At 30.6% G+C, this 23,236-nt stretch overlaps 3 protein-coding genes across 4 annotated transcripts in view; 2 read left to right on the top strand and 1 right to left on the bottom strand.

Annotated features, from left to right (window-relative positions):
• Positions 1 to 7,358, bottom strand: part of LOC123696178 (larval cuticle protein LCP-17-like) — a 23,661-nt gene extending 16,303 nt beyond the window's left edge. Inside the window, exon 1 of the mRNA XM_045642234.1 lies at positions 7,254 to 7,358. Within this exon, the coding sequence (XP_045498190.1) occupies positions 7,254 to 7,358 (105 nt within the window). The remainder of the gene's footprint in view (positions 1 to 7,253) is intronic.
• Positions 2,721 to 9,560, top strand: LOC123696176 (leucine-rich repeat-containing protein 1-like). Of its 2 annotated transcripts, none has more exons than XM_045642233.1 (4): positions 2,721 to 3,566; positions 8,400 to 8,550; positions 8,644 to 9,186; positions 9,386 to 9,560. In XM_045642233.1, the coding sequence occupies exons 1-4, from the start codon at positions 2,888 to 2,890 to the stop codon at positions 9,501 to 9,503; spliced, it is 1,491 nt and encodes a 496-aa protein (XP_045498189.1). In that variant the 5' UTR covers positions 2,721 to 2,887; the 3' UTR covers positions 9,504 to 9,560. The 2 variants fall into 2 exon arrangements, with proteins under 2 accessions (XP_045498189.1, XP_045498188.1); XM_045642232.1 differs by lacking the exon at positions 2,721 to 3,566 and adding an exon at positions 7,414 to 7,813.
• A 626-nt stretch (positions 9,561 to 10,186) lies between these two features.
• On the top strand, positions 10,187 to 22,718 carry LOC123696094 (potassium/sodium hyperpolarization-activated cyclic nucleotide-gated channel 2-like). The gene is made up of 8 exons (XM_045642102.1): positions 10,187 to 10,403; positions 10,859 to 11,030; positions 11,244 to 11,549; positions 11,890 to 12,091; positions 12,915 to 13,006; positions 13,341 to 13,526; positions 21,670 to 21,859; positions 22,241 to 22,718. The coding sequence occupies exons 1-8, from the start codon at positions 10,198 to 10,200 to the stop codon at positions 22,597 to 22,599; spliced, it is 1,713 nt and encodes a 570-aa protein (XP_045498058.1). The 5' UTR covers positions 10,187 to 10,197; the 3' UTR covers positions 22,600 to 22,718.
• The last annotated feature ends 518 nt before the right edge of the window (positions 22,719 to 23,236 follow it).

Raw genomic sequence — 23,236 nt, forward strand, 5'->3', positions numbered from 1 at the left:
ATGTAAGTATGGTTTTGAATACCTAGTAGGCAGTTTATTTTATTTGCAATACATACCTAGTATAAATCGTCTCATTACTTACCTGCTTGAGGTAAGATAATGATAATATATATAAATTGATGATGACGTGTTTGTATTGATATTGAAAATAATCAATACAAACACGTCAATCCTATAAACTGGATGGCTTCAATGAAAAACAAAGGAACCTAAAAAATGTATACTTCATAATTATTGTGCTATTGTGATTCATGTTTGTAGGTACATTTAACTAAAAATTAATGAATGACGATTGAAATATTAACTTACGTAGCTGTTTTCACATTTTTCAATTATTGAGGAGCGTAAAAATCTGGGTTGTTTTTAAAGAACATGCCAACCATTATAGCGTCCACTTTAGGTAGATTTCGACTGTCTGCTTTTTCGAAATTAGGTTCCATGACAAACAAAAATAACACATAAAGAACAAAACTGATTACAGACACCTTGAATCACAAGAAATAAGTTATACAAGAAACAAAACCAAAAGCGAAATTCAGCAACTACGTGAATAAACGTTGGGATCATTTGTTATTTACGCCGCTGTGACGTCATGGCAGATGCAGCCAATCATGGATGTTTTCGGTCACGTGGTAATTTTAAAAAATATGATGTTTTTTCTCGACGATTTATAAATAAATAAGTTATTATTTATATCATTTATTAATTTAAATCGCTTCAAAAACCTTATATATATATGGATTACACAAAAAAGTAATTTATTTTTTATACTGTCAAATAGCCTATTGGCAATTAATTGTTATAATTGATACTTACTTACATATTTTTTGTCAAAATAAAAGGAGACTTCGTATTTATTGTCTAATCTCATTTTAAAACGAATTCCTTCATGATTTTTTTTATCCGTACCAAATCTTAAATATTCTTCATTCATCTTGGGTACCATTAACTTTCACCATTATTATCTACAAATGCGAAAGTTTGTATGTTTCGATGTAGGTATCTAAGTTTTCTATAAAACCACTCGAAATCCACCGAACCTATTTGAACCTTAGCAATATTGCAACTGTATCAAAATAGTACATAAGCGATAGAAATTCCAATTTAAAAAACTTATAGCGTAATGATGCATAATAAATACCATATAGTAAAAAGACAGAATTTCGTACATCAACTCTTCATCCAATGAGACATATTGCACGCGAATAGTGATGATCAAAATTGGTCTTGGTCTTGGTCTTGCGAAAAAGCAAGACCAAGACCAAGACCTGAGACTGAACTGAGACCAAGTCTTGGAAGACCAATAGGATAAATCAGTTTAGGCTAGGCCATACTAGTTCATCCTAAAATAAGTACGCACACACCCAGGATAAACTTTACTTTTTTTAGTTTTGCAATTAAGCTTTTTTTAGAACTTGCAGATGTGAACCAAGGCTCTGAAATATAATTAAGGGTTGGACTAAAGCAAAGGGGGCGCAGGACTTAGAAAATTTTTGCACCTATTTATTATTGTTTTATCGTAAAGATTACGCTAATATAAGCATATTTTATAGGAACAACTTTTCTCTAAAATCAAAAATGGCCGAGATATTCGCCCTCAACACGGGAGGTTAGGTTTAGGTTAGGTTAGCCGTTAGGTTAGGTTAGGTTAGGTTTCTTTAAAAAAAAACTACACAGAAATAGTCCATGAATAGTCCGTCGACCCGCACAGTTTATCCTGTGAGTACGCGTACTTACTGTAGGATGAACTAGTTTGGCCTAGCCTAAACTGATTTATCCTATTGGGTATAGGACGAACTAGTTTGGCCTAGGCTATACCAGTTCATCCTATCGTGTATAGTAAGAACTAGTTTAGCCTAGGCAAAACTAGTTCGTCCTGAAATCGGGTTTGGCCGGTAACATATACACATACATCCATCGTTACAAACTATCGCATTTAGAATATATAGTAGGACTTATCAATATTTGGTTATACTTCTGTAGGTATTCTCAGGTAAGCAAATATTTGCTTAACAGTAAAAGAGAAAACAAAACACAGGTCAAACAGGACCTTACTGATGAAGACGAATCGAAAACGCCCTTAATTTAATTCAATTAAGGTATTTTTCTCATTACAAAAAAACCAAAGTTAACGTATTATAAAATAAAACATTGTATTCGTGCTATAAAATCCCTAATAATATTCCTAAGTTGTTGCTATCCGTATCGGATATTGTCAAAGTCCAGAAGGAAGCATGTTGATAAATGATAAGCAAGTAAACAATGATAGTATGTATTATTGGTATTGTGTACTTAAATTAAACATTATCATTTAGCATTCATAGGCGAAAAGCATAGATATTTAGGTACTTAAGGTACTTAGATAATTAAATAATTGTTCGAGAGCTTTTACCTAGCAAGTAACAACGGTAGTTTTACACGATCGATATAGATAAAAATTAATTATTCCCTTCAAGCGTGTCGATGTATGGAGCACTCAAGTTCTAATGTTTTGATATTATTACTGCGATAACGTACTATGTTTGCCATAGAGAAGGGGAGTGTAAAAATAGAAAATTGATCCAAGATTAATGTAAAATAAAGTTAGTGAAATACATTGTGTTATTGGATTATGTTTCTGTGTCAGCGTGAAAGAAACCAAATTATAATAAATGTATAAGTTCGCCCTGCGCCCCAGCTCCGAATCCGCACATGCGCAGTATACGCCCCACAAACAGAGAGCGAATGTCGGGAACAGTTCGCTATCAAAAACACTCATAAATATCCGGCAATTAAAGAAAACAAATGAAATGTAAACTTGCAACGTTCTAATAACGTACAGTACGTGAGTAGAAGCATTCCGAGCACGGGCTTTGTCAAAACACAGCAGCTATTCTGCGATGTAAACATGAACGAACGTAAGATCTTGTTTTTTATTTTCTTTCTCATTATTTACTGCTTATACAACGTTAACATGTGGTTTATGGCGAACAATCACGTTGAAGAAACAAAAATCGTTGCTGTCGACAACCCGCCGAAAATAAAAGCGAGTATTTCAGTGAAAAATGTACCAAAACACAATCCCATCCCATTGTTCTTTAGAGACGCGTGCAGCGTCTTGGACATATTCACGAAACCCCCATTTACTTATAAAGAGAAGAAAATAAGTACACAGAAAATACCAAGTAAACAAAAACTGGATAAAAATAATAATTCGATTTCTATGGTAGGAATCACTGTATTCCTTGTGATGTTAGTTCTGAATGCTGCATTTGATGCCTTCAAAGAGAAAGAAGAAAGGAAGAAAAAGCTCAACACTGAAGGTCGGAGGCAGTCGCTTGCAGAATTCGCGAATAAGCCTCTCAGACGCGAGTCGAGCAAGTTTGGTTTCCAGTTATTCCAAATATCTGAAACAGAAAAAAGTGGTTCTGATGAAAGAGAATCTCGTCGTAGACCATACACGAGGGGAGAGTCGATAAATTCTTATCTCAGTGATAAGAAACCGCAGACTGAAACGGCGCCCCCATCAATCGGTGACCCCACCGAACCGAAACTGGTCAAAAGACAATCCATTGCTAAGTTAATTGGTATGTATGGCCCATTTTTACTTTTTCTTCTTTGAATTTTTATTTCATAAATGTTGTTAAAGCTTTGTTAATATTTCTGATTGCTGTTAAACCTTTTTTTTCTTTAAATGTGAATTTAATACTAAAAACTGTTCTTGTTCTTGTCTAGTCAAACATATTCCGCTATGAGAATGTTTATGTGTTTTTATTGTCAATGTTTAAATTATCTTCTTTTTTATTTCGTTTTCCATACAAGGTCTCTCTAACGACTGAGCTCACGAGGTAAGATTATTTATTTATTCTCATCTTTTTATTAATTTTTGTATAGCGGCTTGTCTCCTTGCACATTTTCAACGTTATGCACTTGACAAAAACTATGTGCTGTTTTTAATCTTGGGCTAATTACAATTATAAAATTTTATGATTTTCTACCACTAATATGCTTCGTTGAATACGTCTTTATCGTTAAAAAAAATAATAATACTAATACTTATCAAGTAGGCTTTTCATGAAATTTTAAGTGACGACATATTTTAGAACTTGAGGTGTCACGTAAGAATTCTTGTAAATAAATGCATTTCGATTTTATATGTTTTACAACCTATTTTCAAATCCTATGGAAGCTGCGTCGCTCAACAGTCAATTAATTCATCAAATGTATCCAAACAATTAACAAACGTGTTGTGAATATTCAATAATTGACTGCTCGGTATTAAGGCAGAATGATACAGAATAACCATTAATTAACTGAGTGAGTGTTCCAAACGAGTGATCAAAGCTTTACCACAATTGTTGTACACATCGATAACAAAGCAGCAATATTGTGAATTTCAATTTGAATTTAAAGCCCGGAATTTTGTTTATTTAAAGGCCCCGTATCTCTTAATTGGACATGGATTATTTCTACGCCCCTCACGTTTTAAACAAGCAAGTCTTGTACCGGATTGTGAGGCTATGAATTAAATATAATGAAAATAATTTTCAAATAAAACATTACGGTTTGGTTTACATTTGGATATTAACATTCAAATGCGACATCTTCGTTAATGTTTTATTAAATTTACTGACTCCAAAAACGAACTGAGCAAAAAGAGTAATGGCCGCTACTGGTCTATGATACCAAGGTTCTTGTTTACTTATTTGAAACTGGTATTAATGAGTGATTAAGTAGTAAGGTAACTTATAGACTTCCCCCTATTTTTTTTTTTTCGTTTTCTTGGAAATTGGTTCACAAGAAATTGGTTTACAACTTGTTAGTGGACAGCATAAATTGTAGAGCGTTAACTTTGATAGAGAACTCTAGCAAGTTAGTACCCCTACGATGAAACACACTATCAGTCATACTAACTCTTCTATTTTTCATACAATCTTTCAGGAGCGCGTCCAACTCCCATGGTGCGTCGGTCCTCATTCCCAGTTCTGCCATTGAACCCAGAACTCCACGCGTTGATGATGCCCAATCGACAATCTTCCTTTGACAGTGACGACGAAGGTGATGGGAAATGTCGTAGGGTTAGAATAATACGAAGATTTTGAAAATACTATTTCAAGAATATTTACGGTGGTTCTTGTATCTAACTTCTTGGTAAAAAGCTCGAAGCTTTCGTGCAGAAAGTATACGAAGCTATGTTGGTGTATACCGAAAATGATTAGGAATCTCTTTTAGAATATTCCAATATTGTTTTAATTTCTAAATTGTTGTAGTGTAATCTTTATACAACGCTCAAGGGTTTGGTATAAATGGGTTGGTAATAAATAATAATTTATATTTTGACTTTTCAAAGTAAACATGGTGAATGCGGCCTTATTTAATAGGGCCAAGGAAAGTTTATGGGACGTTTATATCACAGATTATACGGTATTAAAGTTTACATAATCGTATTATAGTAGATATTTTGTCAAAAGAATAACAGAATAAATTTAAAACAATGGATGTTAATTTTTAATAGTGCATGTATTATGTATAAATTATAATACATAATATATTTAATATTTATATGTTACATGGGTAATTGAAATTACAGATAGGCAGTAGAAATACAAACTGTAAGATGAGTTTCATTTTTCACGAGAATATTATGTTAAAATTTAAATTACTGAGAAATCAATATTTTTGATAAATGCACTTAATTTATAAAGTGTTGATGTAGAATTCGATTTTCACTTAATTTATTTATTAATTGAAGAGTGTATGAAAATATAACGAATGTTATTTTAAAGTCTAATCTAAACTACTTGTAATATTTTAATATATTTTTTTTTTTGAACCAACACTTTTTCTGAAGTCAGTACCTAGGACTTTAGTTTGTATTGGTTTGTATTTATAATTATTTTCTTTCACTTTCACTTCTTTAAAAATCTAACATTATCATACTGTTTGAACTTAATTATTTAGACGTATTATTTCTTATTACTTTTCTACTTCGACTGAATGAATGTGATAAATTATTTAGGATGTTTTAGAATGTAATATAAAAAGTTACAATTCTTCAATGCCTATTAATATGTAGTTTAATTAAATGTTGAATAAAATTTTATGACTCTCTATTATTGTTTTATTGTTAAACATCCTATGAAAAAAAGGATACATAATATAGGTATTACTTATCACTTTTTCTTACAGCTCGTCTGAGTTATTTACAAAATGAAACTAATTCTGTTAAAATCAGTGATATAATATAGTAAATGCTAGAAAGAAAAAAAATCTCTACTTCTATGGAACAAGTTTACCTTTATTCACCTAATGATTTGTCTTAAATTCAGGGACAAATAATTGATAACCGTAGCATCGATAAACCGAATCTTTTGTTTACAATCATCTGTGTCCTCGACCCAATACATTCTATGTTTTCCTGCAAGTTGGCAGACCGCCAAATTCTTGTATCCAATACGTTAACATTTTATTGGATTGGTTTTTCATGAATACTCAGTGTACATCGTTAATGTAATTTCTGGTTAGATTTTGGAGGGAAAACTTTCACAGTTCAAAACTTGAATGATATATTGCCATATATAACAAACTTATTTTTTGTTTTTTTAAATATGAGGAAAAAGAAATGTTTTAATTACGTACCTAAATAGTTTGATATTATCTCGAAAAATACCATAACTGTCGATCAAACAACATGGAACATTTTTAATAAATTAATAATATTCAACCTATCATCAAAACTAAAGTAAGTAAGTATACGTAGATAGTTGCAGTGTTGGAAATTCCCAAACATTTTTTCACAGCAGTTTATGGGTAAAGTTAAGGTTTATATTATGTATTAACAGCCTTTAAAATGGTTAAGTATATTAAAACTCTACATTTAATCTCTACATTTTGGCGCGAAATTGGACCATGCATATAATGCACATTCGCAATTAGAATATAAGTAGGGACTGCAAAACATCATGGTATGTTGTAATAATATTATCTACAAATCATCAATCATCATCATCATCGTTTGCATAAATAATAATAAAAGAAGAACGCAATAAACACCGAATACGAGCAATAGCAGTAAAAATAAACTAAAATCGTCCGTCGTTGAGTTATCTTCCGAGTGATGAAATGTTTATGTTTACAACATTCAACACGAATTAAACTATTCCCCTAGTGATTTATGCTAATGTAGAAAGTACATGATGTAAAATTGATATGATAGCTACATCTAATTTTAAATGAAAGGCCTTGCCATAGTTTTAAAAATAATTCATGGTTACCTCACGATATAGCAGTCTTGAACGATCGGGAATAAAGGCAGCTCGCGTGGAAAACAGTTCATTTTCAGTGAACGATACAATTTTAAATGAAAGAAATCTTACCATGCAGTCAAAATTAATGCGAATTTTATACCGCAACTAGTTAAACTTTAGTATCGCAATGGATTACAATCAATGTGCAAATGTGTCGAGTGTGCTTCATTGGAATTATCGTGGCTTTACCGAGTTCCCGCTTCACAAATTGCAAGGCGAAGAAGCAGACGTTATAGACATATATTTAAAGGAGAACCTTATTTCACGTATACCGGGTGAAATTTGCAAACTTAGTAATCTTGAAAGTCTGTACTTGAGCGGTAATGATATTACGGAGTTGCCGCGTGAGATATCGAAGCTACGGAGCCTTAAATGCCTGGATATTAGCGGGAATAGATTAAGATACATCCCCGAAGAGATAGCTGACGCTAAGAACCTCAAATTTCTGATTTTAGATGAAAATGAGCTGAAACGTCTGCCGTTGCGATTAGCGGAATTGCGAATGCTGCGTTATCTCTCGGTTTGTGGTAAACAGTATATTACATATTATTTTCTAATGGTTTTATTTATTTTGATTTATTAATTCATATTTATGCAGAGCACTTTTATACTTTGATATTTTTGCATTTCTAACAGAGCTAATTAAATAAAATAAATTGATCATTTATTTCAAGAAAGAATAGTAGTAATATAATAGAAAGAATATTAAAGAATTTTTATTAAAACTGTCTCTACAATTCCTTCAGTTTTCAGCAACAACTGATGTTAAATGCTTTTATAACCGCTTTCAAAGTGGCGCGCCTATTCACTTTTTAGTGTTGCTCGTAAAACGTAGGAAGACAGTAACCGAGTTTGCTTCAGATAACAAACTGGGTATAAATCTCATTTAATGCTTCCTCATTGATTCCGAAATTTCGAAATTTGTAAGGCAGTCTATTTTGCAATATTTCATTTCCGATGAATAGTTAGGTATCTAACGTTTATTTTCCTTTACTTTCAGTTTCTTAAAACTGTTACTGCGTAACTTGCGTCTTTAGTCAATAAATGTAGCGTAGGTATATTTAGATGCTTCATCTAAATAAAATTAAAATTTCTTTCCATGTCAATTTACAGACAATAAACTAGAATGGCTACCACAGAGACCGGTATTTAACTATCACCATTGTGAATTAAGGTTTTGGAGAAATGCTGATTTAAGAACAATCCCCTATTCCCTATGGAATCACATGTTTAGAGATCAACAAACAAGAAGTCTTAATATTGGGTAACTATTATACTATCCTTAAATATATTTCGAATTTTGCATTACATAGTATAAATAAAACAGTAGGAAATAATTGAATTTTCCATTTTTCAGGTGTCTTGATCTAACAAGCAGTGGCGATATATCAAACGGAAAACATTTTAAAATCATAGACAATAATCGGAAACACGAAGTTACTATAAAAACACCATATAATTATGATACTATCTTAACCGGGAATAATCAAACTCCGCCAAGTTTATTTGAACTGAGTAAAAGAACATTCTACAAATTCCTCTGTGATATAGCAAATAAATTAAGTGACATACCAGTTAGTATATATTCTGATAACAAAGAAAATGTAAATAATAATCGTATAAGAAAACTTGAAGATAAACTAGACGGTATTAGTATTAATGAACATTCACAGATCAGTGATGTTAACGGAAATTACGAACTGAATAGAAGAAATAATATAAATTATTTTATGAGGAATAGACCGAGAATATATGTTCCAGCTGATATTGTACGAGGTTATTTTGATTACCTTCCTTATTTTATAAAAACTGACCTTTGTAATGGCCCACCGTCCAGATGTGAAAATATCTCGTGCAAAAATCCTGTTTTCGATTTTGCATATTTCGAATTTTGCATTGAGTGAGTATAAATCTGTTTGAAATAAATATTTACTTAAGATATCGATCAACGTGTCTTTAAAAACATTAATGAATAAATTGATATTAAAACTTTTAACTTTCCCACCTAAAAGATCACCTTATTTTTCTTGATATTTGCAGTAAATAGTCGTATAACATTCAAATTATTTTTTCTTATATTTTTTACTTTTTTGTTTCAGGAAAATAATCCTTATAGATAGTAAAGAAGACGTATTGCTTAGTGCTATATTTTGTTCAAAGCTTTGTGCTGACTCTTGGAAATCGGAGAAAGCTGCTCTACAATGGAGATTGGTTTAGCATTTCCTAACGACGAACCTACGTATTACTTTTTAGTTTAAGAAAATATTTAAAGATTACGGTGTTTTATTTCTTCTTTTAAAGTAATATTATAAAGAGAAAAGATTTACTGGTATGTGTAATCTTTATAATATAAAAATGAATCCCAAAATGTGTTGGTAAGCGCATAACTTGAGAACGGCTTAACCGATTTCGTTAATTCTTTTTTTATAATGTTCCTTGAAGTTCGAGGATGGTTCTTATGTAGAGAAAACGTGAATATGTACCACGGGCGAAACCGGGGCGACCCGCTAGTTATTAATAATTACGTTTCGTTAGTCGAAATGTAAGTAAGTATTGAAAATATTTTTAAAGGCTATTCCTATAATACAAGATAACAAGCACTCTATGTAAAACCTATAACTTTTATTTTACGAAATGAAACAAAAATCACATCTGAAACGTTTTGAATATTATATTTCTATCTCTATCAACCACTATCAACAAACAAAACGATACAGATGGTAAATCATTTTATGCATCTATAGAATATCATATATGTGATCATATAGGTACTCACTTATACATAATCAAACAGACAGTGAACGATACATTGACGTTAATGACAATTTTCAGCCTTTGATTTTCACATTATTATATTTTGACAATATTTTCAATATAAGGATAATATATTATAAATAAGTGATTATCTATAATGTTGACTCCAAGATTGTCTACCGTAGCCCCCGTAGGACTTAAATCTGACTATGAAACATCTCATGGCTACTTTCACGGTCATAAATGTTACTTGCCGACGAATAAAGTGGTAACTTATGAAATAAAGTGTGGGCCTCTGAAGCGGTTAATCCTGGACCTTATAACTGTGGAGAAGGATGACCCTAGAGCTCGAAAATTATATAAGTAATTTATGTTTTCTTTACTCTTTAGATATTACTTGTATACGTAGTATATTATTATTAGTCTGTGATATTACTGTGGGTGTGGAGTAGATCAGAATTTTTATGTTTCTTAGAGCTGTAAAGTGACCTAAAATCTTATATATTTTGTAGATGGGTATTAAATCATCAAAATTTTTGTGTTATTTTATTGCAAATAAATTTAAAGCGTCAGCGATTTAAAATAACAATTTATTTTAAATGCTCATGATTTTTATTTTTAGTTGCGTACCCACTCGTAAAACCAAAACCTTCTGAAACTTTGAAATGACTTAACCGATTTTACTGAGATTTCACTGAATTAATGAAATTGTAAAGCAACGTGCCTATAGATAAAAATTTGGCCTAAGAAAAAAAAAATTATTTGAGAGCAATTATTAAACTATATTTTGCTGTAGTAAAATGAATTATGAATAACAGGTCCCACGCAGCCTTATGTGCTAACCAGTACATGCAATACAAGAAACACCCATGGATTATACACCCATACAGTAAATTTCGGATTTGGTTTGAAGGATTCCTATCGGTTACGATTCTTCTATCCAATATATTACTCGCAGTCCATTATTCTAAAAGAAATCCAGGGGAATATGTATGTAAAAATTTGATTTATTGTGAAAATATGAGATATAAAAATTAAAAGCAAATTAACCAAAAATGATGTAACTAGAAAAATATCAAATAAGTAGTTAGTTAGGTATTAGATTGAAGTAAGTCAGCTATTTTTTATTTTTAGCCATAACTTATTATATCAATAAAAATGGCAGTTTCGATACATTCAAGTTGAATACATATATCATTACAGAAGTACGAAGAAGACATTATACTCACTCTCGATTCGATTTATCTATTACACATTATACTGAACTTTTTCACGGGCCACATCTCTGGGGAAACTAACCCAATAGTAATTCTAGATCTAAAGAGAATTCTCTTCAAGTATACCAGCACTTGGTTCATACCAGATTTGCTGACAGTCTCTATTTTATTCCTTAAAATGGTTGACTACGAAGATTTGCCGTTAGAATTGTTTTTGGTCACTCTGACAATTATTCGGCTGATCAATTTGATTTCGTATGTTAAGAATATAACTACCAGAATGGAAGCTGGGGTGAGTGTAAACTAAATAATACATTGTAATGATAACTAGTAGGTTCCTCTAAAATTGATAAGAAAAGCTGGTCTTTGTCGAGTATACAGATATATTTCTGGGATAAAAGCCTATATCTTAATCTGAGTCTTCAGCTGCCTACCTACCGAATTTCACTGTAATCGGTTCAGTAGTATTTGCGTAAAAGAAAGTAACAAACATCCATCCATCCTCATAAACTTTCGCATTTATGATATTAGTAGGATGTACCTTTTTATTATTATGCTAATTAACTATCTCCCTAATACCTCGTTTTACTTTTTTTAGTTTATGATATTAATCACCATTATTTTCTACCCAGCAATGCTGTGAAACAGCTCTGGAAACAATGTTACTCCTCCTTTCCTTTTTATCATGGAACATGTACCTACAATACGCGGTTGAGTACATGGCAGAGGGGGTCTACATACCTTCGTCACCCAGAGTTTGTTCATGGATAAGTATAGTAAAACTTTGGAATGCAACGTCGACCACTCGATTCGTGTTTTCTTTGGATAGAGCTGGTATGTGCTTTGCAATGATACCATTACACAAAACCAGTATTTTTACCTATAACTAACACCTATAAATGATGCTATTATACAACATACTAATTTGAAATTGTAACAGCCACTATATGATAGGTAAATAGTAGTTAGTAGAAAAAATACATTGGCTTTTCTTATTCACATAGGTACTTTTTAGGCGAAAGAGCTACTATTATGTATTCTGTGGCGAAAGCTAGTCAAATCGTGTGTGTGTGTGTGATGTTTCAGTATACAAAATTATAATTGTATCAAATATATTTACTACTAGCTTCCGCCCGCGACTCCGTCCGCGCGGATGTCGGTCTTCGCGTGGATGGTTATTTCTCCATTTTGAGTACCTCTGTCAATAACATCTTATAAATATCTATTGGACCCAATTCCCAAATACGGCTAGGCCTATAATAATACGCAACTTTTGTTCGCGGTTCTACGGAACAACGTCTATGGATAAAACTGAAAAATTAAGATTAATTTTTTTCTACGTATTTTTTTCAGGATAAAAAGTATCCTATTTTACGCCCAGGATAATAAGGTATAATTATACCAAGTTTCATCGAAATCGAACCGCTAGTTTTCACGTGATGCCTTCACATACAGACAGACAGACAGACAGACAGACAGACAGACAGACAGACAGACAAAAATTTTTTTAATCACATATTTGGGTTTAGTATCGATCCAGTAACACCCCCTGCTATTTATTTTTTCAATATTTTCAATGTACAGAATTGACCCTTCTACAGATTTATTATATGTATAGATATTTAGCAGTCATGAATTAATGTTATGTATTTTATAGTTGGTATGCTACGAGGGAACGCTAACATTAATATCCTTGAACAGGACGGATGCTTCGAATTATTTTATATTACATCTTGGTGTATAGCACAGGTGCGTGTGTGAACTTATTTCAAGCTTAATCTAGGCTAAAAATCATAAATTGTAGGTGTGGTTATCTTCAAGATTGTTCCTATATTCAGTAATAGATTTCCGCCCGCGGCTTCGCCCGCGTTTGCAAAGGAAAACCCGCATAGTTCCCGTTCCCGTGGGATTTCCGGGATTCAGTATTTAAAGTAGTATGAATAAGAAGTTATCCGTCTTATAGTTTCTAGGACGAACCCACTGCTTTTTTCAGATTTTAGTTTAACTGCTTCGTAACTTATTTTGTCCACAATTGATTTAGTCAGTGTTAAAGTAAGATTCCTAGTCTTGTTAAATCTTCCAGGTATTAGTGTTTCATTGTGCCTTCAAATACGTTATTACTATATTTGGATCAGAATCCGCGCGGGCTCAATACTTCATAATGTCGAAACAGGTCGAAATGTACCTCAACCAGAAAAGATTCCCCGCAAGAATTAAGAACAAGGTTCTCAGGTTTTACGCTATTGGTTACCAATCGCATTTCTTTGCTGTAAGTAATATTATAATTAGACATGCACCGGAAGGAAGTTAGCGCGGAAAGTTTTTTTTTTATTATTATTAATATCTCAAAAAATTGCTCCTTAAATGCTCCATCAGAATCTGTAATTGCTCCACTTCTATAATTATTAGTTTATTTATAATTAATTTTTAAAAAAATCCAAATACTGAAAACTTGATTTCCCTATAGAATGAAAAATATACACTTTTCATAAAAAATTTTTTTGCAAAAAAATTGCTCCTTAAATGCTCCATCAGAATCAGTAATTGCTCCACTTCTATAATTATTAGTTTATTTATAATTAATTTTAAAAAAAATCCAAATACTGAAAACTTGATTTCCCCATAGAATGAAAAATATTCACTTTTCATAAAAAATTTTTTTGCAAGAAAATTGCTCCTTAAATGCTCCATCAGAATCAGTAATTGCTCCACTTCTATAATTATTAGTTTATTTATAATTAATTTAAAAAAAATCCAAATACTGAAAACTTGATTTCCCTATAGAATGAAAAATATTCACTTTTCATAAAAAATTTTTTTTCAAAAAAATTGCTCCTTAAATGCTCCATCAGAATCAGTAATTGCTCCACTTCTATAATTATTAGTTTATTTATAATTAATTTAAAAAAAAATCCAAATACTGAAAACTTGATTTCCCTATAGAATGAAAAATATTCACTTTTCATAAAAAATTTTTTTGCAAAAAAATTGCTCCTTCAATGCTCCATCAGAATCAGTAATTGCTCCACTTCTATAATTATTAGTTTATTTATAATTAATTTTTAAAAAAATCCAAATACTGAAAACTTGATTTCCCTATAGAATGAAAAATATTCACTTTTCATAAAAAATTTTTTTGCAAAAAAATTGCTCCTTAAATGCTCCAACAGAATCAGTAATTGTTCCACTTCTATAATTATTAGTTTATTTATAATTAATTTTTAAAAAAATCCAAATACTGAAAACTTGATTTCCCTATAGAATGAAAAACCGGAAGGAAGTTAGCGCGGAAAGTTTTTTTATTATTATTATTAATATCTCAAAAAATTGCTCCTTAAATGCTCCATCAGAATCTGTAATTGCTCCACTTCTATAATTATTAGTTTATTTATAATTAATTTAAAAAAAAATCCAAATACTGAAAACTTGATTTCCCTATAGAATGAAAAATATTCACTTTTCATAAAAAAATTTTTTCCAAAAAAATTGCTCCCGATTTGCTCTATCAATTACAAAAAAAAATTATTTAATTTTGATAATTTTTACAATAATTAACTGAAAAACTATGTTTGCATAGTAAACTACTGCGCTGTGACGTCATCAATTATTGTCGTTGCGACGCATAAGGGCCATATTTACATGTATCAGCACTGCAGCGATATGTATAGACCTTAATGTTTATGTTTTCTTATTTATATTATTCACTAGATTTCCGCCCGCGGCTTCGCCCGCGTTTTCATAGGAAAACCCGCATAGTTCCCGTTCCCGTGGGATTACCGGGATAAAACCTATCCTATGTGTTAATCCAAGTTACGGTCTATATGTGTGCTAAATTTCATTGTAATCGGTTCAGTAGTATTTGCGTGAATGAGTAACAAACACACACACATCCTCACAAACTTTCGCATTTATTATATTACTAGCGGTCCGCCCCGGCTTCGCCCGTGGTACATATTTCGCAATAAAAGGTAGCCTATGTTCTTTCTCAGGGTCTAAAGATTGTCTGTGCCAAATTTCATCAAAATCGGTATAGTAGTTTATGCGTGAAAACCATACATACATACATACAAACCTTTCCTCTTTATAATATTAGTATAGAAGTATAGATTAGTAGGATGGTATTACTTAAAAGGTTATTAATTATTATCATGTAATTATTTGGTTCTGATCACAGATCACAGAAACTAAAGGGTTCTGATGATAAGAATAATAAGAAATAATTATAATTTTTGTTTTATTGAGTCTTCAAGATAGGATTGCAGGTGCGAATGATAATAATTTTTGTATAGCATCGTATATATTACATATAACATAATATGGAGACATTTCATCATGTCCACAACAATATCAAGGTTAGTAATAAATATTTCTACTATCAATTATCATCAAAGTATTAAATCGGTAATAAGTATTTTTATAATTGAATTTGAATTTCTGTTTACTATAAGAAAAATTAATAGGCACTTTTTATTTTAGGGTGTGAAGGGATTCAGTCAAGGAGTTTTAAATTATTGAAGAGTGGTAATTATTTAGAAGTAGGGTTCGCGAAAAAATTGAGCCCTACTTTTATATAATCACCTGAAACTTTTTCACTAGAGTATAAATAATAAAATATGTGCTAATTATAAAGAATTTTATTTTTGACAAAAGGTTTTACATACAAGACATAACTGCGTTAAAAACAACCGACTTCAAACTTGCACTTGCAACATTTACAAATACAGACAAAAATGCTCATAAAATAAAATACTGGGCCTATCCTAATAAAATTTTTATGGGACCAATTCGACACCATCCCGCATCGAACAAAAAAAGAATCACGTAAATGATTTATTAAATAATTCACAAAACACGAAGATTGAATTTGATATTTTTGGTTTTATGACATTCAAATACTTTATAAATATAAATTTATAAATATATAAAGAATATAAACATTCGATCACGAAATTATGCGGGTTCGAGTCCCGCCTCGTGATCGAATTTTTTCTATTCTTTATAAATTTATAAAACACGAAGATTTTAAAAATGTAACCAATGAACACAATCAATATTAGATTAATTGTAATGGTGTATAAAAAGTATTATGTCCTATGAAATTCTACTATGGGGCAGGGCAGCAGATATAGAAACTAAATTTATCTTACAGAAAAGAGCCATTCGCTCTATATATAATTTACGTGCTCGGGACTCGCTAAGAGATCTCTTTAAGAATACTGGTATCCTTACTGTACCATCACAGTATATATTTAATAATATTTTGCATGTACACAAAAACGCCGACTTACACACAAGAGTAGGAGATAAACACTGTTATGGCACAAGGAACAGAAATAAAATTGAAATGCCATTTTACCGGTTAGCCAAAGTTAAAAATTCATTTATGGCCTTTATGGGTATACGCTTTTACAACAGAATTCCACATTGTATTAAAGAGTTTGGTAGTGCTAAATTCAGGTAAAACTCATGTAAAAAATATATTAGTTCAGAGAGCCTATTATAGCATTAAGGAATATATGGAAGATGAAAATGATATATTATGAAGTTAGATATAAGTTACAGATTATGTAATATTGACATGATTTTAAAAGAGCAACTATTTAATATGATTAATTACCTTAAAATGACATTAATAAGTTTTATGCTGGGAATAATAATATTATTATTTAATACTTAGTACTTACCTTATGTTGCTATTAATTATACTCTAAGAATATCTAGGCGCCATATTTTAATTATTATTGAGTTTTCATCTAGCAAAATTTCAAGGAACATATATTATTATGTACCTATTTAAATCATTCTTATTATAGGTATTTTATAAACATTTCCCTACCCATCCCTAAACTCGTACGTTTATTCGTATTATTAAAACTTCAAGTAATTATCAATTAATTTGTGTTTCAGTCGTTTGTTTCATCTTTCGGTGTCAAGTTGCTATCGTTTGCGTTAGCGGGAACTACCTATGCGGGTTTTCCTTTGAAAACGCGGGCGAAGCCGCGGGCGGAAATCTAGTGAATAATATAAATAAGAAAACATAAACATTAAGGTCTATACATATCGCTGCAGTGCTGATACATGTAAATATGGCCCTTATGCGTCGCAACGACAATAATTGATGACGTCACAGCGCAGTAGTTTACTATGCAAACATAGTTTTTCAGTTAATTATTGTAAAAATTATCAAAATTAAATAATTTTTTTTGTAATTGATAGAGCAAATCGGGAGCAATTTTTTTGGAAAAATTTTTTTTATGAAAAGTGAATATTTTTCATTCTATAGGGAAATCAAGTTTTCAGTATTTGGATTTTTTTTTAAATTAATTATAAATAAACTAATAATTATAGAAGTGGAGCAATTACTGATTCTGATGGAGCATTTAAGGAGCAATTTTTTTGCAAAAAATTTTTTTATGAAAAGTGAATATTTTTCATTCTATAGGGAAATCAAGTTTTCAGTATTTGGATTTTTTAAAAATTTATTATAAATAAACTAATAATTATAGAAGTAGAGCAATTACTGATTCTGATGGAGCATTTAAGGAGCAATTTTTTTGCAAAAAAATTTTTTATGAAAAGTGAATATTTTTCATTCTATAGGGAAATCAAGTTTTCAGTATTTGGATTTTTTTTTTAAATTAATTATAAATAAACTAATAATTATAGAAGTGGAGCAATTACTGATTCTGATGGAGCATTTAAGGAGCAATTTTTTTGCAAAAAAATTTTTTATGAAAAGTTAATATTTTTCATTCTATAGGGAAATCAAGTTTTCAGTATTTGGATTTTTTTTAAAATTAATTATAAATAAACTAATAATTATAGAAGTGGAGCAATTACTGATTCTGATGGAGCATTTAAGGAGCAATTTTTTGAGATATTAATAATTAAAAAAAAAAAACTTTCCGCGCTAACTTCCTTCCGGTGAATGAAAAATATTCACTTTTCATAAAAAATTTTTTTGCAAAAAAATTGCTCCCGATTTGCTCTATCAATTACAAAAAAAATTATTTAATTTTGATAATTTTTACAATAATTAACTGAAAAACTATGTTTGCATAGTAAACTACTGCGCTGTGACGTCATCAAATATTGTCGTTGCGACGCATAAGGGCCATATTTACATGTATCAGCATTGCAGCGATATGTATAGACCTTAATGTTTATGTTTTCTTATTTATATTATTCACTAGATTTCCGCCCGCGGCTTCGCCCGCGTTTTCAAAGGAAAACCCGCATAGGTAGTTCCCGCTAACGCAAACGATAGCAACTTGACACCGAAAGATGAAACAAACGACTGAAACACAAATTAATTGATAATTACTTGAAGTTTTAATAATACGAATAAACGTACGAGTTTAGGGATGGGTAGGGAAATGTTTATAAAAATACCTATGATAAGAATGATTTAAATAGGTACATAATAATATCTGTTCCTTGAAATTTTGCTAGATGAAAACTCAATAATTAAAATATGGCGCCTAGATATTCTTAGACTATAATTAATAGCAACATAAGGTAAGTATAAGTATTAAATAATAATAATATTATTATTCCCAGCATAAAACTTATTAATGTCATTTTATGGTAATTAATCATATTAAATAGTTGCTCTTTTAAAGTCATGTCAATATTACATAATCTGTAACTTATATCTAACTTCATAATATATCATTTTCATCTTCCATATATTCCTTAATGCTATAATAGGCTCTCTGAACTAATATATTTTTTACATGAGTTTTACCTGAATTTAGCACTACCAAACTCTTTAATACAATGTGGAATTCTGTTGTAAAAGCGTATAACTAGACCCATAAATGAATTTTTAACTTTGGCTAACCGGTAAAATGGCATTTCAATTTTATTTCTGTTCCTTGTGCCATAACAGTGTTTATCTCCTACTCTTGTGTGTAAGTCGGCGTTTTTGTGTACATGCAAAATATTATTAAATATATACTGTGATGGTACAGTAAGGATACCAGTATTCTTAAAGAGATCTCTTAGCGAGTCCCGAGCACGTAAATTATATATAGAGCGAATGGCTCTTTTCTGTAAGATAAATATAGTTTCTATATCTGCTGCCCTGCCACATAGTAGAATTCCATAGGACATAATACTTTTTATACACCATTACAATTAATCTAATATTGATTGTGTTCATTGGTTACATTTTTAAAATCTTCGTGTTTTATAAATTTATAAAGAATAGAAAAAATTCGATCACGAGGCGGGACTCGAACCCGCATAATTTCGGGATCGAATGTTTATATTCTTTATAAATTTATAAAACACGAAGATTTTAAAAATTTATAAAATAAATTTATAAATTTTATAAATTTATATTTATAAAGCATTTGAATGTCATAAAACCAAAAATATCAAATTCAATCTTCGTGTTTTGTGAATTATTTAATAAATCATTTACGTGATTCTTTTTTTGTTCGATGCGGGATGGTGTCGAATTGGTCCCATAAAAATTTTATTAGGATAGGCCCAGTATTTTATTTTATGAGCATTTTTGTCTGTATTTGTAAATGTTGCAAGTGCAAGTTTGAAGTCGGTTGTTTTTAACGCAGTTATGTCTTGTATGTAAAACCTTTTGTCAAAAATAAAATTCTTTATAATTAGCACATATTTTATTATTTATACTCTAGTGAAAAATTTTCAGGTGATTATATAAAAGTAGGGCTCAATTTTTTCGCGAACCCTACTTCTAAATAATTACCACTCTTCAATAATTTAAAACTCCTTGACTGAATCCCTTCACACCCTAAAATAAAAAGTACCTATTAATTTTTCTTATAGTAAACAGAAATTCAAATTCAATTATAAAAATACTTATTACCGATTTAATACTTTGATGATAATTGATAGTAGAAATATTTATTACTAACCTTGATATTGTTGTGGACATGATGAAATGTCTCCATATTATGTTATATGTAATATATACGATGGTATACAAAAATTATTATCATTCGAACCTGCAATCCTAACTTGAAGACTCAATAAAACAAAAATTATAATTATTTCTTGTTATTCTTATCATCAGAACCCTTTAGTTTCTGTGATCTGTGATCAGAACCAAATAATTACATGATAATAATTAATAACCTTTTAAGTAATACCATCCTACTAATCTATACTTCTATACTAATATTATAAAGAGGAAAGGTTTGTATGTATGTATGTATGGTTTTCACGCATAAACTACTATACCGATTTTGATGAAATTTGGCACAGACAATCTTTAGACCCTGAGAAAGAACATAGGCTACCTTTTATTGCGAAATATGTACCACGGGCGAAGCCGGGGCGGACCGCTAGTAATATAATAAATGCGAAAGTTTGTGAGGATGTGTGTGTGTTTGTTACTCATTCACGCAAATACTACTGAACCGATTACAATGAAATTTAGCACACATATAGACCGTAACTTGGATTGACACATAGGATAGGTTTTATCCCGGTAATCCCACGGGAACGGGAACTATGCGGGTTTTCCTATGAAAACGCGGGCGAAGCCGCGGGCGGAAATCTAGTGAATAATATAAATAAGAAAACATAAACATTAAGGTCTATACATATCGCTGCAGTGCTGATACATGTAAATATGGCCCTTATGCGTCGCAACGATAATAATTGATGACGTCACAGCGCAGTAGTTTACTATGCAAACATAGTTTTTCAGTTAATTATTGTAAAAATTAACAAAATTAAATAATTTTTTTTGTAATTGATAGAGCAAATCGGGAGCAATTTTTTTGCAAAAAAATTTTTTATGAAAAGTGAATATTTTTCATTCTATAGGGAAATCAAGTTTTCAGTATTTGGATTTTTTTAAAAATTAATTATAAATAAACTAATAATTATAGAAGTGGAGCAATTACTGATTCTGATGGAGCATTTAAGGAGCAATTTTTTGAGATATTAATAATAATAAAAAAAAAACTTTCCGCGCTAACTTCCTTCCGGTTAGACATGCTATTGCTAAATCATAATTTTTTAAATATCTCAATAACAAAGTCACAAATCACCAACTTATACCAACTTAGGTCTACATAATAATTATTAATGGGAGAAGCCACTGGCTCCTGAGACACAGTATTTAACTAATTCAGGAGCCTATGGATTCATATATAAGCTGTACCTATTTTTTATGACAATAAAGTTATTTATTTATTTATTTAATTATTTCTATAGATTTATCTTTTGTTAGGTACTGTGTTAAATGTATCTTTGTTTTGTTAAAAAAAAATTAGTTTTTAAACATAGCTGAGACATGTGAGACAAAGACAACATTGACAGAGAGAGAGAGATTTTCTAGTACTATCCCTTTCTCTCGTGGTCAAAATTGTTTTCTAATCATAACATAGATATTATATTTTCCACTAACAAGATTTTTATAGGAATCCCGTATGATGTCATGTGTTTCGGGGCAGCTTCGTGAAGATATAATTATGCATACGGGCAGGCAACTTGTAAGAGACGTAACATTTTTAAAGCAATTGCCGGGAACTTTGCTGCTGCAAATCGGAATTAAATTGAGAATTGTTATTTTCATTGCTGGAGATATTATAATGAAGATTAAAACTATAGGTGAGTTACGTTTATATTTTATCCCATTGAGCCCCGAGCGGGCCGATCGGTCCAGGACACTTTTCTATTGTGTCTGTGATTCCGGGGCCTGAGTTATTACAGATTAATTAATTACCACAATTGAAAATCTTTGTTACTATGTTGCTTATAAAAAATTGGCAAAATTTTAAAATATGTTATTGATGATAATATCGATATTAGAAAGAAAATGCATGCAATAATTTAGAAACACTAATTCTAGACATAAAGCACTACACAAATTATTGGGTAGGTACCAAAAAACGATAATATAATGATAATTAACAATATGAAAATAAAATGTTCACTAAATACGTAGTTATTTCCTTAATAATAATATATTCACTTACCAAAACTTCCCAGGAGACTGCCTATACTTCATCCACAAAGGAACTGTAGCTATTTACTGCCAGTCCGGCAAAGAGGTGTGTCATTTAGAAGATGGAGATTTCTTCGGAGAAATAGCTCTTGTAATGAGCCACAGACTAAGAACAGCATCGGCTGTAGCAGTTACTAACTGTGAACTTTTTAGACTGGATAGGGAAGATTTTGAGAGCTATGTAGCTTGTTATCCTACTGTTTATGAGGATATTAAAAAAGTTGCTATGGATAGATATGAACGATCCAAAACGCTGGACGAACATCATAAAATCGAACTTAGTATGAAAAAGAAGAATAAATTAGAAACTGAATATGATACTGATAGCCAATTTTATAATTGATAGATTAAGTTGGCTCAATGTTTTCATTAGGTACTTAACTTGTACTTATTTAAGTTCAAAAGCAGCAGATATTTATTTGTTAAGAATTTGTAAGGATAGAAATTAAACAAATTAATATATTTTTACAGCGTTTTATTCCAGCCACCATTTAAAATAAAATATAAAAACAAATAATTTTAAAACTAATATCGCCCGAAATACTGAATGTGTTTAAAAGAAATTGTAAAACGTCAATTTTTTTTAAGAATGTTAAAATATCACAATACAAAATTTGATCACAAAAAATAATAATGTCTTTCTAAAATATTTATGATAAACAGCTGCATTTTTCTTTGTATAAAAATAATTAGAAATATAGGTTATCTCCCTTTTCATCTGTGTAAGTCATCGTATTATGGAAGATATTATTAAGTTGGGTTATTTTCTACAAGTGCATATCGCAATCGCTTTACAGATCGTAATAAAATCAGTTCAAAGAATCAAAATATAAAAAGAGTTCCATTTAAAAGTCCATCTTAATACAATTAAGTCTTTGAGTAATTGCTAAATATTGACTTCTTTTTATTCAGGCAAAGGTATTTGCAAGTGCAAACTCATGAACTTTTTTTCATAATATTAAATCTATTTATGCACGTTT

The sequence above is a fragment of the Colias croceus genome, chromosome 12 (assembly GCF_905220415.1).
Source record: "Colias croceus chromosome 12, ilColCroc2.1".
NCBI classification, from domain to species: Eukaryota; Metazoa; Arthropoda; class Insecta; order Lepidoptera; family Pieridae; genus Colias; species Colias croceus.